At 41.7% G+C, this 18297-nt stretch overlaps 1 protein-coding gene across 4 annotated transcripts in view; it reads left to right on the top strand.

Moving 5' to 3' along the window:
- The window catches only part of trim44 (tripartite motif containing 44), a 44369-nt gene that overhangs the window by 9020 nt on the left and 17052 nt on the right, over positions 1 to 18297 (top strand). For all 4 annotated transcript variants that reach the window (XM_047597070.1, XM_047597069.1, XM_047597068.1 and 1 more), the window contains exons 4-5: positions 3721 to 4014; positions 11252 to 11274. In XM_047597070.1, the coding sequence (XP_047453026.1) occupies positions 3721 to 4014; positions 11252 to 11274 (317 nt within the window). The remainder of the gene's footprint in view (positions 1 to 3720; positions 4015 to 11251; positions 11275 to 18297) is intronic.

Raw genomic sequence — 18297 nt, 5'->3', positions numbered from 1 at the left:
TAGCTTTGCTTTTGGGTAGGATTGTCCTTTATGCCTCATGATTTATTAACCACCCATTCTCTGAAAACTTTTCGTGACCACAAAAGAAACGGAATTCATTTGTTAAACTGTCATGTAAATGTAAATGGGACCGAACACATTTATGATGGCTGATTTGTTGTTGAACATGATGCACAACAGACTTAGAGTTAGCATGCAACACCAGTCAGCCACAACAATAAAACCATGTACAGGGGAAGTAAATAACGCTGACCATCTTGTCACAGTGCAAAGTTGTGTGGGCAACTTTTGGACCTGACATTCGTGTGGATGTTACTTAGACATGTACCACCCACCTAGACCAGACCAGACCAGACCAGACCAGACACCCACCACCCCATAGTAATGACAATCCTTGATGGCAGCAGCAGCCATCCCCAGCAGGATGCAGTCAGACGCAGGCACACACACACACACACACACACACACACACACACACACACACACACACACACACACACACACACACACACACACACAAAAAAAACGTTTCAAGAATAACTAAAAGAAAAATAACTAAAGAACTGCACAAGGTGTTGCCCTGGCCTTCAAACTGATCAAGTATCTGTGGGATGCACTGAAACAAGCCTGATCCACAGAGGCCCTTCCCCTCGAAGACCCCCACTAACAACCTCCTGTTACCAGACATCACAGGACACCCTCAGGAGGCCCATGTCCATTCTCTGATCAGTCAAAACTGTTTTAGAGAGATAAAGGAAACCTACACAATATTAGGAAGGTGGTCATAAGGTTATGCGTGATAGGTGTACTTTGTAATTAGCTGTTCCATGACTGCTAATTTACTGTCCTTAGTTTATATCATTACCCAGCAGTCCCCAATGGTAATGGTCCTGAACTCGCAGCTTTTAATTTAAAAGACAGAGATTGAATCATTTCTTACCTCGAGTGTTAAGTCATGCTTCACTTCGCTTCAGCTTTAAGTCACTGATAGCACAAATGTTTTGATTAGGGTTCATGACTGTAGGTGAATGTTATGCTTTGCCTCTGCCTGGAATTTACTAATGAAGTAATTACTGCTACTGCCAGCTAATGATAGATATCATTCAGATATTTGACAGCAGGCTATCTCTTAAAAACCTACTTGCCAATTAGATCTCAAAGGTTTAAAAATATGTTTAAAAGGATTGTTTAGATTTTTTAGGGGTGTTTGAGTTGTTATTAAGTCCAATTATTATTGCACGATCTCCATCACCGTGAACTCAGGAGGCTGTCAGAAACGTCAGCTTATACATTCAATTCTGGCCACATCACCAGATAAGCTGGTAAAAGCTTTCTCATATCTTAATGTGTTTTTAAAGTACTTACTGCTCATTTTTGTAATCACGAGGCTTCTGGAAGATTTAATCAGCCTTTACCCCAATTCAGGAGGATTCATTATATTTGAATGACTTAAACCCAGAGGTATAAAAAGTTATATTAGGAAAATGCAGCCTGCTTCTCTCTTCCCGTCTTCGACATTCACCGATACGTTTCAGATGTCTTGGCAAGTAATATAACCTGTAGCTTGTCCAACCCAGTTGTGGTTTATTGTCCCTCACATAAATTCTCGGATTTTGGTGAAACAAACAGAAAACCCAACTCTTCTTGTTCCAGTTAAATGTTACCTAACTCCCTCTGTCTCATTCACAATGAAACATTTGCATGCTTTGCTCATACAAAGAAACTTAAATTAAAAATGGTACATCTTGTGCTTGGTTTAATGGGCAATTTGGTGAATCTGATTGCTTGCACAGAAAAGGCAAATACACAATAAAACTTTGGGCCCCTAGGGGGACGTAGCTCTGCCAACATTTGAAAAGATGGATGATTCCTTGCTTCACTGGAGAGTGGGAGGCCGAGAGGGAAACAAGATAAAATAGATGGAAAGGAAGAGATTGAAGTTCTGCTCAGGGGATGGAGAGAGACAGAGCAGCTGATGTTCATAGATTGAAGCAATTATAACATTTTTGAGCAGAGATCATGACAAGGGACCTTGGGCTGTGTCAACCCGTGACAGCATCTGCATTGGAGGTGTTGCTATTTCAGAGGGAAGGAACTGCAGGGAGGAGTCTGTTCGTTGAGGTGTTTTAACCCAGTGAGTCACAGCTGAAGAGAATCTCAATGGGGAAAAGAATTAAAGAGGTGTCTCGGTGAGCAGTTCTGCTTCCTTGAAAACCAAACAGATGGCTTGCCGTGGTGGTAGGAGCCTCTGAGGTCTCTATCTGCAGATGGGATGTATGGAGCTTGCCTCCGGGGTATCTGCTCCATGCTATTAATTAGTTACTGTGTGACATACACTGCCTGGCCAAAAAAAAGAAGTAGCAGACTAATATTTGGTTGGACTGCCTTTAGCCTTGATTACAGCAGCATTCTCTGTGGCATTCTTTCAGTAAGCTTATCAATATCACAAGATTTCTTTCCATCCAGTGTTGCATTTATTTTATACCAAGATCTTGTGTTGGTGGTGGGAGAGTATGACCACTGTGCAAAGCCTTCTCCAGCACATCCCAAAGATTCAATAGGGTTAAGGTCTTTAATCTGTGGTGGTAGTCTTGTGCTCCCTAGACCACTCTTTGGCAAATTGAGCCTGATGAAAAAAAACACTGATTTACCAACCTGGTCATTCAGTACATTCAGGTATTCAGCTGACCTCATTTTTTGGGCACATAATATTGCTGAACCTACATCTGGCCAACTGCAGCAACCCCAGATTATAGCATTGCCACAAAAGGCTTTAACAGAAGACCCAAGCATGATGGGTGCATCACTTCATCTGTCCCTCTTCTTACCCTGATGGGCCATCACTCTGGATCAGGGTAAATCTAGACTCATCAGACCATATTAACGTTCTCCGGGCTCCAGAGCCCCTAGCAGAGTGAAACCCTTAGCCTCACTGATTAGTGGTTTTCTTAAGGCTACACAGCTGTTCAGTCCCAATCCCTTGAGTTTCCGTCGCCCTGAGTTCTACTGTCGCTTTTCTTCACCAATTTCACCAATCAAATCTTGTCTGTCATCACATTTGCTGATCATGATCAGTCAGGATTTTTTTCTTACCATATTTCTTCCTCCAAGACGATGGTTCCCCACTACGCTTACAAATTTTAATTACGCGTTGGGCAGTTCTTAACCCAATTTTAGTATTTTCTACAATCTTGGACTGGAGAAAATCTGATGTTTTCTCTTCTTGATGCATGCCAATGATTTGACCCTTCACAAACAGACTATCATCTTTTCCACCCATGGGATGTGTCTTTCCACATGGTTGTTTAAGAAATGAGAAGGTATTCATTGCATCAGTTGGGGTTAAATAGATTGTAGTCAGATAAAAGATAATCACCCATGCAGTAATTATTCAATAGGAGGCTTGTACCTATTTGCTTAGTTAAGTCCAGGTAGCGACTTTTTTATGGTCTGACAGTGTATGTGTGAGCTCTTTGAAATACTATACATAAAGTAAAAGAAGTTTTCAGCGTGGCCCTTATACACCATTGCAGTTTTACTGCCATTACTGCTCTGTTGTGTTTGTTAATTCCCAAGTTTCAATTTAACTCATGACAGCTCAGTTGTGTATTTCTTTCTGTCTTGGTAATTGGTAGATTTCTTCTCTAAAATGTGCCCATTTCATTCATTCCATCTTGCTCTTTCCCTCTTTATCTCCTGCAACTGATCTGCATGTCTTAGATGACCACGGAGGAGCTAGAGGCCTACGTGAACGCTCAGTTTGACGAACTCCGCCAACTGGTGATTCTGGAGGAGAAGAGGACCCTTCACCTGGTTGACCTCAAAGAAGCATTCCTCACAGCATCGGCTGTTGAGAAAATTGCAGAGATCACGGCCCAAACCGAAAAACTGCAGGAAGAGATGGCCAACATCACACACCAGCTATGTATGCTGGAGCAGGCTGAGGCATTGGCGGGTCCTGCAGTTGCAGCAGAGGCCCTCGTTGCTGGACCTGGACCAGCCCACAGAGTGCTGGTGAGAAAAACACTTTCTTTTTTGTTTTTATTATGCGTCTTGTTTGCAACTGTTTATATGCATAAAATTAACACAGCAAATCACACTCACTGCAAAGTAGAATTAGAAATGTCACAGAAGCAGGTTATAGTTTTTAAAAAGTAATGTTTTAAGTTTGTGAGTTCTAGCTTCTTAAACACTTCTCCTTTATGTCTTCATACACTTTGCTCTATGTATGGCACAACCTAATGTCTAACTTCAAAAATCTAATATAGCTAAAGGTGTGGCCCTTGCTCACATTTGGCCGACAAAATAAAGGGTGTTTCTTTTTGGAAGAGAGAGGTTTTATCCCGCAAAGCCAAGAATGTTAGCAAAGTATGTTCAAGGTAGGCTTTTTAAAAATTGACCTTCATTTTATGTTTGTCTCACCTATTTTACTTGTTGCTCTTGATTCTGATCAAAACGGCTCCAAATTGCTTAACTTACACGCCAGTTTTAGCTGGTAACTGTGGACTTTAAAGTCAAGTCAAAATGTATTTCTACAGCACATTTAAAAATGCTTCAAACCCTGGGAAGCTTTGATATAAAAGGGTAGGCTGTTCAAGAGTTTGGGGGGCGAACCACCAAAAGGCTCTATTGCCCCTTTTTCTGAGCCTGGATCTAGAGAGGTCCAGTGGCAGCTGGGCTGTTGATCGCAGAGCTCTCGCAGAGCTTTTTAAAACGAACCTTAAATTTGACTCTAAGCCGGTGTAGGGATGCCAGTTCCGGTGTAATATGGTCTCATCGCTTTTTCCCAGTTAAAAGACGGGCTGCTGCATTCTGTACAGCCTGCGGGCAGCGTATTGATGATTGGTCCAACCCGATGTACAGAGAGTTACAGCGTTCTAAATGAGAAGTATATAAACGCAAGAATTATCCCCTCAAAACCATGTGGGGTAGGACTCAGAAGTGTTCATTTAAAAAAAGCACGTACATCTACTCATCAAATTTAAAGGTGGAGTCAACAGTCATGCTGAAGTTTCTTCCAACAACTGTCAAACCTGTCTAAGAGATTAGTTTGACCAAATAATAAGATTTCAGTTTTGTTTTTATTTAGATCAAGGAATTTTGCCTCCACCCATGATTGTACATCCTTGAGACAATTCAGCAAAGTCTGTGTAGAGGTTATTATCTGTGTCTGTATTGTCTATTATTGATACATTTCTAACTCATCTGCAAAACAATGAAATGAGATGTTATACTTATAAATACATGTAAATACATATAAAGTATTAGTATTAGATTCAGAGGTATGTATTTGAGTCAATCAGACACTTTCAATTACTGTATCACATCAGCAAGTCTGTGGAGAGCACAGTGAAAGAACGGAAGCAAACAGGATCAATGGTTAATTAGTATAAACTCTGAACACAGGGGTCTGCTGCCAAAATCATTATTAAGATCAGCCTTGTAAAAACGGGTGCTATTACTCTTATCTATATACAGTTACAAGCAGTTTTCCTGCCCTTGCTGATCATGCAACTTATTACACAAGTTAGTGGTGTCGCTGCAACCTGCATTTATTTCCTTGTGATTAGGCCTTAGTGGGAAGGACTTGGCGCCTTTCTTGAAGATACTTTAGCAGCATGAATGCTCACAGCCGTGGAAGCTCGATCCCAGGCCTTTACACGTAAAGAATTATCTTCCTAATGGTTGCAGAAAACAGCAGAATGCATATTAAGAATGGCTGGCACCATGTACGGCTTTGTTCTAAATGAAAGGATAGTCTGCTTCTGCAGTATTACCCAGGCATTCATTATGTTCATGCGTAGTTTTTCTCTCATATATATGAACTGCGAAAGTGTAATGCAGGTAGTTGGGTGCAAATACATCCTGACCTGTTGGCTGAAGCAGATGTGTGCATGTATTTGTCCCCAGGCTGCAGTCTTGGCCAGCAGATGGGTTCACTGTCCTTCTCTTTTTACATCATCCCCTCGGTGAACATTTCATACAGAATAAGTGTTCACACATAAGTGTGTGCACGTCTGCCCTGTAACATCTAAAGGTGTTTATGCCTAACGTGCAAGCCTCATTTAAGCATTAAGAGAAATTGCTTTTACTACTCATGGCCCCCAAATTGAAAAATCCAAGTGGGTCATTTGTCACTTACGATATTTTCCCTAGAGTCAAGAGATGAGTTTTGAGGCTTCTCCAGAGATGCTGTGCACAACTAGAGAGGCTAATGCACAGATTGCTTTTCTTGCTGAGAAATTGTTCTGTCGAGGGCAGGGTTCATTAAGACGTTTAATAGAATGCAAATGGCCACCCTGTTTGTTCTCTTGTGTTAGTTATTACTGGAATAAACAATAGGTAGTGTTATTTGGAGCTATATGAATCACTAGAGAAGTTTTTAACTGCTATATACACTGATCAGGCATAACATTATGACCTCACAGGTGAAGTGAATAACTTTGACCAATACAATGTTCTGCTTGGAAACCTCTGGACTTGGCATTCGTGTGGATGTTACTTAGAAGGTTACCACCCGCCTAGACCAGACCAGGCACCCCCACCCCACTCCTTGATGGAAGCAGCCATCCCCAGCCTGACACAAAAACAGTCCAGGAAAAACTGTAAATAAATAAATAAATACAAACATGAAAAACAGCACAAGGTGTTGACCTGGCTGGCAAGTTCACTGCATCCCAAACTTATCAAGTATCTGTGGGATACTCTGGAACGAGCCTGATCCACAGAGGCCCCTCATTTAAACCTATAGGGCCCTAAGTTTCCTTCCAATAACCTCATTCTGTTGCCAGACACCACAGGACGCCCTCAGAAGGCCCACGTTCATTCTCTAATGAGTCACAACTGTTATGGAGGCACAAAGGAGACCTGCACAATATTAGGAAGGTGGTCATAATGTTATGTCTGATCGTTGTATTTCTTATTGTGTTCATGTGGAAACACACAGTTATATTCTACTGAACTGTGAGAGCGTACGTCTTGTCAGTGTTGTCAGGGTTGAAACATATGCTTTTGATTAATCTGCCAATGATTTTAAAACCTTCCGCAGTCTGAAAGGAATTTTGACATTTGACATTTTAAAATGCAAATTGCTAGAGCATAAAGCTATGTTTTGCTTTGCCAATAGTGTAAAAACGTTAATATACAATATAGACTGTTTTAAAAGATACATTTGAGTTGATTTTTTATTCGATCAATCTTTTGTTATCAGCTGAAGTTGAACTGTATTTGTAGTTCACCCCTGTTGCATCCAGAAATCCAAAAATCAAGCTGATGTGATTCTAGAAAAGATAGAGAAGAGAGCACATAAATTATCCTCAGATTAGTTTGACCCTGTTTGCTGTTTTGGTTTTTGCTTATTTCACTTCGTGGGAAGCTGATCGTGTTTGCCTTAGAGCTAGAGTTATACCCCCCAGCCATGGTGGAAGTACTTGATTGTTGATTTCAGTTTTTTTATTGGTTTGTATTCATCTCAGACTCAATTGTAAAGGAAGAATTTTCCATCACACCATGTGAGCAGCAACAAGTCCCCGAAATGTAACAAATATGATGTGAAATGTCTCTCACGTACATAAAACCCATTCTTTTAACCGCATTCTGCAGAATAAATCGCATATTTATGGAAAGAATTCTTGCTTAACGTCAAACAAACAAATTACCACTGGTTCTGTGAATAATGCAGACCGGAGAACGTACACGGGAGCTGTAGAAACGCAATAAAGAGGGGCAGCAGGGATGAAAATGGAATTCTGAAAATTGACCAATCAGCAGGAGCCCGAGGGAGAACATATTAAGAGGCTCTGTCTGAGGTCATTTATTATCAAAGCTGTCAGTCTCTACAGTTCCATACAAAATGTGCCAGTGGGTGCATTTTCTCAACAATTCACTGTTTTTGTTTGAACATTGACTGAGGACCATGCAGACACAAAATGTGCCATTGGAAACATTCACATAGGTGCACAGAGAGGGTGGTGAACAGACTGACTAAGCCCACAGGGTTGTACAGTGTAGACGGGTACATTTATATATTTATAATTACAAATCACTTGTATCTTCCTGCCCACTCAACATGTGCAACACCCTCTTTATTCTCCAAAAGTCCACACTTGTACATGTGCAGAGGCTCCATCTGTGATTATGTTTAGAAAACCAGAGGTGGAGGCTCAATACTTTGACACCCCCGCTTTAAAGGGTTCAAACTCATTTTTGTTCAGGGTTCTCATACAGCCCTTATTTGATTTCAAGCGGGCCGAACCGGTTACATTAATAGCACGGTAACCTATGAATAAACATGACTACAAATTCTTTCCTTTGTTTTAGTGCAGATAAGTTGAACATCATCAAAATTTAATGAAGTATCTTCAACAAAACATTTTATGAAGACAAATGAAATTCTTAAAGAATAATAAAGTGCAGTTTCACGTTGCCGGGTGCTTGCTTTGTTTACCAGAATATCAGTTGCTTTAATTGAAAAACAGCCTGATTGGCGTGCGGCCCGGTTTTGGCCCTCGGGCCGCACGCTTGACACCCTTGCTTTAAAGGATGCCTGCACACAGCATATTAGTGACCCAAGTTTTTATAATATCTATGTGTATTTCATTTGAATATAACACAATTTGATTAAAAAAAATAAATAAATCATCTTGTTGGCTGCAAACCACAGTTGGTTTTGAAAGCCTTCGCCACTGACCACTGGAGCCCTCGGGGGTTCGTGCTAAGATTTTGTCCACATTTCACAATATTTATGACCGAACTAATGGAATGTCAGATCAAATGCAGGTAGGGTTTTTTATTGCGCATTTTATTGGAGCTGTGCAGTTGCAGCATAATATTGAAGAAACACTAAATCCTCATTCAAACAGTTCAAGAGCACATCATCGTATAAAGTCTCCGTTGTTTTTAAATGATACATAGAGCACCTTGACATCATCGCTATAGATCGTTCTTTCTTTTGACAAACCACGTTTTATTCATGCATATAGTGACTGAAACACCCAAGGCCATGAAATAATAATGTAGGAACTGTCAAATTTGACTTTTTCAGCCCTTGAGGTATGTTTTTCTGTATTGTATCGCAAGTGTGACTGAGGTAATTACGATTATAGCTTCTTTCTAACAGTTCTGTTCTTTCGATTTTGTTGCCAAAAGCTCTTTTAACTGGAATAAATGAAAACAAAGCGCAAAACTGTGACTATAACAACACATATTTCAGTTCCTTAATATAATGTAATTGAAACAAATATCAAAGCCCTACATAATCTTTTAATAATTCAACATTTACTTATATAAGATCATTAAAAATGGAGTGGTGTGTAAGGTTAAACCAGCCAAAAGCTCATACTATAAATTCTAATTGTAGCCCCTTTTGCATGATCCCAGCTGACTTGTTAAAGTTCAAATATTTTCCTGTAGAGAAGTCGCATCACCCCGTTTGATATCTTTAACTAACATTTGCATTAGTGCAGCCGACGTGAATAATGAGAACACTGATAATGCTAGGGTGGATATCCAGGCAACACGAAAGCATCGCAGACAGTGCATGTTAGAAAACTAGCCTATTTGTCGATATTGGTCTATTAAAAGTTAGAAAAAAAATCTGTGTTATGCAAATATTTCTTAAATTGTTGCAGTTAGTTCAAAAGTCTTAATTAATGATGATTAATGAAATCCCTTATACGCAGTCCACGCACTGGCTCACCTGCTAAGTAGACTTAAGTGAGGTACAACAACAATATTATTAAACAGCAACATAATTATATGTTTAATACATAAAACCTTATTTTTAAAAGCACGTAATCTGGTAATCAAGAGGCGACAAGGGATTATTTATTTACTTTTTTCTATTCCTCATTCCTGAGGGCATCTTAAAACCTTCCTTAGTCTGCTATCAACTCATGAACTGATTCAACCAAAATGAATAGAGAATCAGAAAGAGGTTTGTGTAAAGGCAGCCGTACAGCGAGCTTCTGTTGGGAAAGTCCGTTTCTGCATCACAGTTTCAGAAATTGGCATTCGTTGAAGTGTCCGACTCGATAAACCAAGAAATGTCTCAGTCACTTTCCATACTTTAAACTATGTATCCGCCTGGTTTTAAAGTTAATTAATTTTGGAGACGAATCTTAGTCAGTGTGGCAGACAGCCAGCCTTTGCTCCGCAGCCTCCTCTCATTACTTCTCTCACCCGCTGGGCTGCCAAAGAGCTGCTGCTGCTGCCTCATGATACATGGCATCAAAATCGCTGGTGCATCAATCCAGGGGCAGGTAGCTAAAGCAATACGGTGGAACTTTTATCCTACCTTCTTCTGACATTTGTCCTCAGCGTCAGTCACTTTCTTTTTAAACTATAAGTCCTGCCAAGCTTCAGATCTGGGACCGAACCACTCACGGTTTATCACAATTGTCTCCATTCATTTATGTCACTGGTTATGATGTCACCTTGTCGCGCCCCTTTCTTCTGCTTTTAATGATACACTCTTCTAAATCTTGGGCATCTTGCAGCAGTAGTTGACAAAACAAAACGTATTTGCATTGTGAATTTTGCGATAAAGGAGGAGGTGTAGATGCCATTTTAAGAGTTTCTATCCAGGTAGTTCGATGTTTTCATGAAAGAAAACCACATCAGACTCCCAGAGCAACCGTATCTTGCCTGGAAACCATCCTTGACAAAAAAAAGTTCCACCCTGTGCTCAAGGTTACCTCCACTGAAAAGTAGGCCAGAGGAATCCTATAAGAAGTCGTTTTGACTGCAGAATACAAGAGTTCCACGTGTGCTGCATGCATACTAAACACGAATGTATTGCATGAATGCTAAATGCAGATTTTCCATCGACATTCTTGCTATAATTTAAATGTTACGGGTAGGCTCCGTCAAGGATTTCAGAGAATTTCACTCAGTATATTTCGCACATACTGGCAGGAGATGTCCAGCTTATTTAACTTTAAAACATCCTTTCAGCCCCGGTCACAATTTACGAGAAAAGCTGACGCATTTATATTGTTTGCAGCTCACTTGGAACTTGTTACCTGATTGTTCCTTTAAAGGCTCATGAATAAACATGAGCACAACTGGTGGATGAAAGTGGAAATTAATTGGTCCGATTTAGAGGCGCACCAGCTGTGGAAACAAGATGATGTAAATTACCTTTTTATTTGTTATCCCCAACAACTGTGCAGTGATTTTAAAAAATGTTTTTTTTTTTCTCTCTTCCTCCCTTCCTCTCCCCCACCCTCACCCCCTGTCATTTTTTTCTCAGCCCGACATTGAGGCCAGGCCAAGGTAAGACTGCCAGTGTGATTCATACTCACCTTCATTTAGCTGGGTAATTTAGCTTTCGACCGAAGACCTCATCCGGGTTGATGAGCATTCATCTTGCGGAATAACGGCACACAACCGCACGACCCGAAGTTTTGTTTGTCCCCCCGTCAGCTCCTCCCTCAAACATCTCACTAACATATCAGGCCCGACATGCCTCCGAGCCGAATTCGGCCACATGCGAGTCACATCGGTGCCCCGGCGAAGCAATTAGCATCTCTCATCTGAGTGTCCTCTCTGAAATCAGATAAAGTGACAATCTGCCTGGTCTAATAAATGTCCTCTGAACATTAGTTGACAGGCTGGAGCTTTGTGTGTGTGTGTGTGTGTGTGTGTGTGTGAATTTATCTGCTTATGTATACAGTATACTCTGTAAATAATGTATGTATGCAGGAAATTGGGGTAAGAGAATCTGTTGTGTCATTAGCGGGGTCAGGTGTCATCCTCTAATACGAGGCAGTGTTTGCATTTCTGCTACCGCAAAGGGTGAAAAAGGATGATGGAGAAACTGGACCAGGCAGATGCCGCTCTGTTTTTTTTTCTTTTCTTTTCATTTGGCCAGAGTACATCTTTCACCTTTATATCCACCTGCGTCAGACGGTCTGAAATGGATAGCCCTCTCCCCTCCCAGTCCCGCACTTATTGATTTGTTGACATGAAAGCCTCCGTGCCTTCTTCACCCAGAGAAGGCGCGTTCCCAGCACCACCTGGTGTCTCTCCCTGCTCTGCTCGCCTCCTCCCCACCCCACCCACACCACCCCTCCTCTTAGCCGTCTCCACGGGCTTTCATCTGCAAGTACTCCTCCTCGCTACAGACTCGAGACACACTATAACACACACAGAAAACACACCGTCAGACACCTCTCCCAAATGCCCGCACATCCGTCCCCGGAGAAAAGAAACCTCATCTGCTGCGACTTTATTTAAAGTGAAAGCTGAACAAAAATAGCCCTGCGTGCCATGTAAGTGCACTTTTTGATGACCGGCATGTTTGTTTCCTGTGAACAGAAATTGAGATTTTTTTTTTTTGTTTGTAGTTCTGATAGGTGTGCTGCTCGCTTGTGGGAAACGTGCTGTGTTTCCTCTCCAGGGTGTAGTGTTCCTTGCTTTAATAAGCGTAGAAAGTCATAACCAGGGCTGGCGTACGGTGCCAACATGTAATATGTTATTGATTGGTCAGCAAGTATTATGACCCGTAAGCTCTGGAGCAGATGGCAGAAAGCTCGGGCCCGAGGGTGAGTTGAAGCTAATAGTTCGCCCTTGGCCAAGGTTAACCTCTACATCGCTTCACATACACACACACACACACACACACACACACACACACACACACACACACACACACACACACTACTGTAATTACTCCCAAAGTCCCTCATATTGCTCTAAAATGCAGTCCATGCAGAATCCACTGGTACCGGTGGTATAAAATGTCACACAGTTTAGAGAAATGCTTAGAGAAGGAAAGTTCTAGTTTAGTTTAGTTTATTAGGACAAAAAAGAAATGCGGCTTCATGCGAGAGTATCTTCTTCTTCTGACCTTGCGATTGAGATTGCACCTCATAGAAGATGAAGCAAACAAACGGGCGAACGGAAAAAACCTAGCAATGGAAAGAGAATGGCAGAGGAAAGAGATTTTGGAGGATCAAGAGAGAAGTGGATGTTTAGGGTTATGTGCAGTGGGATCCAGACAGCAAATTGATTATGGAGCACAAACACTAATCCGCTGTCTGAGCCCTGTATCGCTGCTGTAGACGGAGCATTCCCCAAAGGACCACAATCCTGCACCCACGCGCATCTTTCCTGGACCTGCTCATCAATACGACTCCGCCCGCCTCTGCCCAAGCCTCTTAACATAGGTACTCCACGCCTGCCAAGACTCGTCCTCCTCTGAATATAAATCTCGCTTCGCTCCCCTCCGCCTCCCTGATCGTTTCGCTGCAGCCCCTAATGTGATGCATTGCAAATTTCACTTTCATTCCTCCGCTTTAATCCGCGCACCTCCCTTGGAACCCTTGTCCCCGACTGTTTTGGTTGTGCGTGAGTTTGTTTTGCCAGGTTCAGTCTAGCGTTTTTCCCTGATAAATAATTTGTGTGCGTGCGTGTAATGATGTGCGCCAGGTGTAAATGTATCTTGTGCTTGCACCCTGTTGCGTGTTATTGCATTCAGTGGGTCTGTTATGGAAATCGAATTTCAAAAGAACTAATTAAACGTAGCAATTAGATTCATAGCTAGCATCCCGTCTCATAGCTTATTCGTACCTTCTTCTGTCTTCTGAGAAGCACTGACACATCATTCATTTGCCTTGACACCTCCCTGTTTGAGTCCTCACTGATTACATAAAGCCGTGGTGCATCAGGAGTAACCATGCCATTGATCAATAAAGGAGAGGAGAGCGTCTCAGATTGTCTGCACACACATCAACACTTACACACACACGTTTGTATGGCTTTCTTTCTGAGGACATCCATTGATATAATGCGTTCCCTAGCCCCTTACCCTAACCATCTCAACCAAGTGTCTAACCCTCACCACGGCCTAAATGCAACCTTCGCCCTTAAACCGAGTCTTTACCCTCAAACGGAGAAGTGAAGACCTCACTTTGCAGAAATGTCCTCACTCTGATGGTAAATGAAATGGTCCTCAGAAAGAGAGCTGTACAAGAACACACACACACACACACACACGTAAGGTAAAGCTTTAATTCCTGAAAGCCACTTTTATGTTTTCTCCTGAGGTATTATGCTTAAAAGAGAAATAGATGCAAAGGCAGACAATGACAGAGAAAGACATGTACACTTAGGAATTCCACTTGCTAGACTTAAAATTGCTGTTCCGCTGGGACTTGAGAAGATTTATTTTTGGTAAACACATACATCCTCGCCTTTCGGCTCCTACAGCTATATCATTGTATCTTGGGAGTTTTGGACATCTAGTCTCCGAGTAGGTGTCACAGGTGCAGTTACTTCGATCCTTAGGATAGGGGATCAGTCATCATTTACACCGATTCATCAAGTTAGCCAATATAAATCCCATTTGATTGTCTCTGGACCTATTACGCTTTTCTTTATTTTCTGCCATATATTTTGGGTGTTTATATTAAACATAGCCAAATGACAAAGTAGCCATATAAAAGTAATCCCTGAGAGCTAAAAGCTAAGGCTTCACACTGCTCTGAACACTGGATTTCTTACATTTTTCTCTACTTTTGTGCCAAGCAGACATTAGCTTAGCACAGATATATTGATACAGTGCTCTGCTCCAGGCACAGCAACACCCACTAAGTCAAACTGCTTGTTTTCCTGGTATATGCATGTACACGTTCTCACACAACAGTTTATTTGAGCGGTATTATAGAACATTGTAAGAGATGTCATGTGGCTGCTGCAGATCATCTTGCTCCTCACTCTTTTATTCTGGATTGGATGCAGGCTCGGATTAGTACAGTCCCCATCTCTAAGAGAAAGAAATTATTTAGTAAGTTTACAGTTTTCTTCCCGAGCATCCATTCCGCTTTATGGAATCTGGAAACATCTATTTTAAAAGGCGGCTGTCAGCTCAAAGTGATTGTTTCGAACAGTGGATGGACTGAGGGGCTGCATAAAGGGCCAGTTTAAGATAAATAAGGGTCTTTCTTTGTATAATGCCTAGCTGCTCTAGTGGAGTCCTTAGATAAACATGTATTGCTGGATATTAGCATAATGGGCCCCCTTTAAGTGAAACATTCATGCGCACATTAAAGCTTATCGCCGCCCTGCTTTGTCATGTATTCAAGCCACCAACCACGGCTGCCAGTCGCCCCTAGTATAATTGCCACCCACTCACTCACTTGTGATGGATTTCTTTGAACTCATAAAGATTAATGTTTCAGCTTGCCTCCAAATGTTTTCTAAAATGCCAGTCTTGTTGAAGATCAAGGAAAATTGATGCGTAGCTTCACACACTCTGGGTTTTTTTTTTTTTTTTCGACATCTGACATCATTCCAGCACATGGATGGATACATTTCTTTAAAGTCCATTTGGGTAATATGTAAACCGTGTCGGAAAAGTGCATGCTGGGCCAAATATGCAGTATTGTTGTAACTTTACAAACTGATGTCTTTGCACTGTGGTTGTAGGATGTGTGATGGATCCACTGCATCGCTGCAGAAAAAAATAAATATCTGTAATAACAGATTATCTCTTATCAGAATTGTAAGTCATGTTTGTAAAAGTATAGCTCACACAAAGTCATCTATTTCCAGCAGGATGAGGCCGAGCGATGTTATTTGCTTAGCTGCTGTATCTATCAAACAGGAAGTAATAAGTCACAGTTTGAATGCTGTGCGTCCGGAAATACCTCAATCGTAAGACATGCAATACTTAATACTTGCTCCACTGCAAATGTTATAAATGTTAGCGGGTCGGAATATTTATATCCGTTATATAAATGAAGATAAAGGTGCATTTATGAACAACAGGTCTTAGGAACACTGTTCACAATTAACCCTGGGTTTTAAGAGCAGTCACGAGTTCTAAAGCCTGACAATGACATGTTTTGACTTTTCCCTCGCCTCCGCTCGGGGGAAGTGATATGTATAGATGCAGGTAACAGTCAGACCTGGCAAGAAAGGCGGTGATTCTAAGTAAATCTGGAAGCAGTGTCAACTTTAAGTTAGGTCTTGTCAGAGGTGCAGCTCGCTGTTTTCTTCGCCTCCTACAGAAAGCGTTGCTTCGTGCCTTTGCATCCTGTCAGTCTGAGCATATAGAGAATAGCAAATGACAAATATGAGGGAGGGAAGAGGCAGTTCTTGGGAAAACAGAATAAATTTCATCTATACGACTAAAAGATTTCAAACAGTTCGAAGAGTAATCACTTTGACGTGATAAATCCGACTAAACTGGTGTGTAATTGATTTAATTAACTATGATCTTGTCCTGTTTAGTGTATCAAAACCATTCCAGTGAGCCAGCATGGGCAAAATTAGGACCAGCTAAATGGAGCAGGGCCATCATTCCTATTGTCAATTACGCTCGTGCTTAACGTGCCAAAGTAGCTGCAGTGAAAAAGATCTATTTGTGCCTTGCGCTTTTCGTTAAAGCCATCTGCACCCTGTGCAAATAATACACCTAATACTGAATAACAAATAGTTGTTATCAAGTTTTTGAAATGCCTTTCAAAGGAAGGTGTTTAAAAATGTATGAACATATAGCTTGGGACTGAATAGAGTTGGCTTCTTTCGTTTTTTTTTAAATGAACGCACCACGCTGAGTTATCCACTTGCCCTTGTACACTTAGCAGGTTCTGCTTGCAAGTCTTTTGAAAATAAATCTGTTTAGCTGTATGAGGTTCATTTTATTCACAGACATAAATACTGAAACACAAAAAGGAGGAAATGGGAACTAGGAGCCTGTGAAATCCCACTGGTTAGCACATGAAAACATGTCAGCCCAAGGCGAGAAAAACAGAACGCTACAAAGGTCTATGAGAGACAGGTGGAAAATACAAAAATGCATACGTGACAGAGATCAAATGGGCAAGAATTACTGCGATGCAAGGGAGCGTAAGGTTTAGCCGACAGTAACCACATCTGATCTTCCTAAACAAAACAACCCCATGAAACATGGTTTGTTTCTCCGCTCAGCCTCAGTCAAAAACCACTTGATGATACGTAAAGAATATATATATATATAATACATCACGAAATGCTAAATCTGTGTGCCGAGTTTGATTCTTCAAGAGAAATGGGGGCTCGTTGAGCAAATAAATAAATGTAATCGCACAAAAAAAAGGTGGAGCTCGCTGGGGAGCATAGCGCTGGTAATTACAACGTGGCGTCTTCTGCCTTCATTGCTCCGATCACTCAGTTCTCCACAGTATGTGGGAAGCTTTTGCCGCCTACCTTGCTTACTTTATCATGCAAGCACGTCTCAAAACACAGACACACATGATCGTAGAAAGATTTTGCCGGTGTCTTCTTACCTAATCTCTTTATTTATTTTTGTGCAGTTTTTGTCTCGCATAGCCACATCATACTATAACTTACTGTACAATCGTTCACACCAATATATCAGCAATGCGCTTCACACATTCACTCTGCAACTTAATATCTTTTTCGTGTGTGCACCACTACGATTAGCAAAAGCGGCAAAGCTAGTTGATCCAATCAAGCAAAGTCTGAGCACACCCACACGGTCCTGAGCCAAGGTTTAATCAACCAAAATAATTGAAATCACCCCTGTGGGTTTACTTTAAGTAATGATGTATGGTAGTGTTAATAGTCTTAATCTCATGATCTGCCTGCACGGGAGGTTTTGGTTCTGCTCTCATCAGTGTCACTTTCACTGATAACAGGCAGCTGTTTTCTGTGAAGAAGCCCGAAAACTCCAGTCTAGGATTTCTGCAAAGCACCAAAGAGCACGTAGACGAAATGAGTGACACGCAAGAGCATTTAGGCAGCGAAAGCACCTGATTGTTGGATAGTTGTCCAATATAATTAAAAATACTAGAAATGGGGACCAACAGTCAAGGCATTTGCTTTCCCAGGTTTCTGCTCAGTTGCAGATTTAGCTACTGTTTCCATTGTTTAACTAACTGAAGATCTGTTCCTGTCCCATCCTCCTGTATCGTTCATTTTGAATTTTCAATCTGCCATCGTCGCGCACTCGCCGACGGAAGAGAGCGGTGAGGAAAATAAATGGCTGTCTCGCTGAGTGAGCGCTGTGGACCACCCACGTGGCGGCGGCGTGCGTTCACACGAGCGCACGAACCGAGGAAAGGGGCCTGACAGGGAAGCGTAGCGGGTACTTTGGGACGCAGCTTATCTGTCTCAGCTGTTTGCCCTTCGCTGGGTCAAAGAGATGTGTCGAGTGAAGCGAGGAGGCGGCAGGGGGAGCGCGGCCACAGAACACAGGACCACAGCCTCGAGACGAAGGCCCGGAAGCCGCATTTCCTCTCTGTTTATGGGCTCATTTAATAATCTGTTTTATTTCTGTATGTGTTTTCA

Source organism: Mugil cephalus, chromosome 10 (assembly GCF_022458985.1).
Source record: "Mugil cephalus isolate CIBA_MC_2020 chromosome 10, CIBA_Mcephalus_1.1, whole genome shotgun sequence".
Taxonomy (NCBI): Eukaryota; Metazoa; Chordata; class Actinopteri; order Mugiliformes; family Mugilidae; genus Mugil; species Mugil cephalus.
Note: the sequence above shows the minus strand (reverse complement) of the source record. Positions and strands in the feature narration are given on the sequence as shown.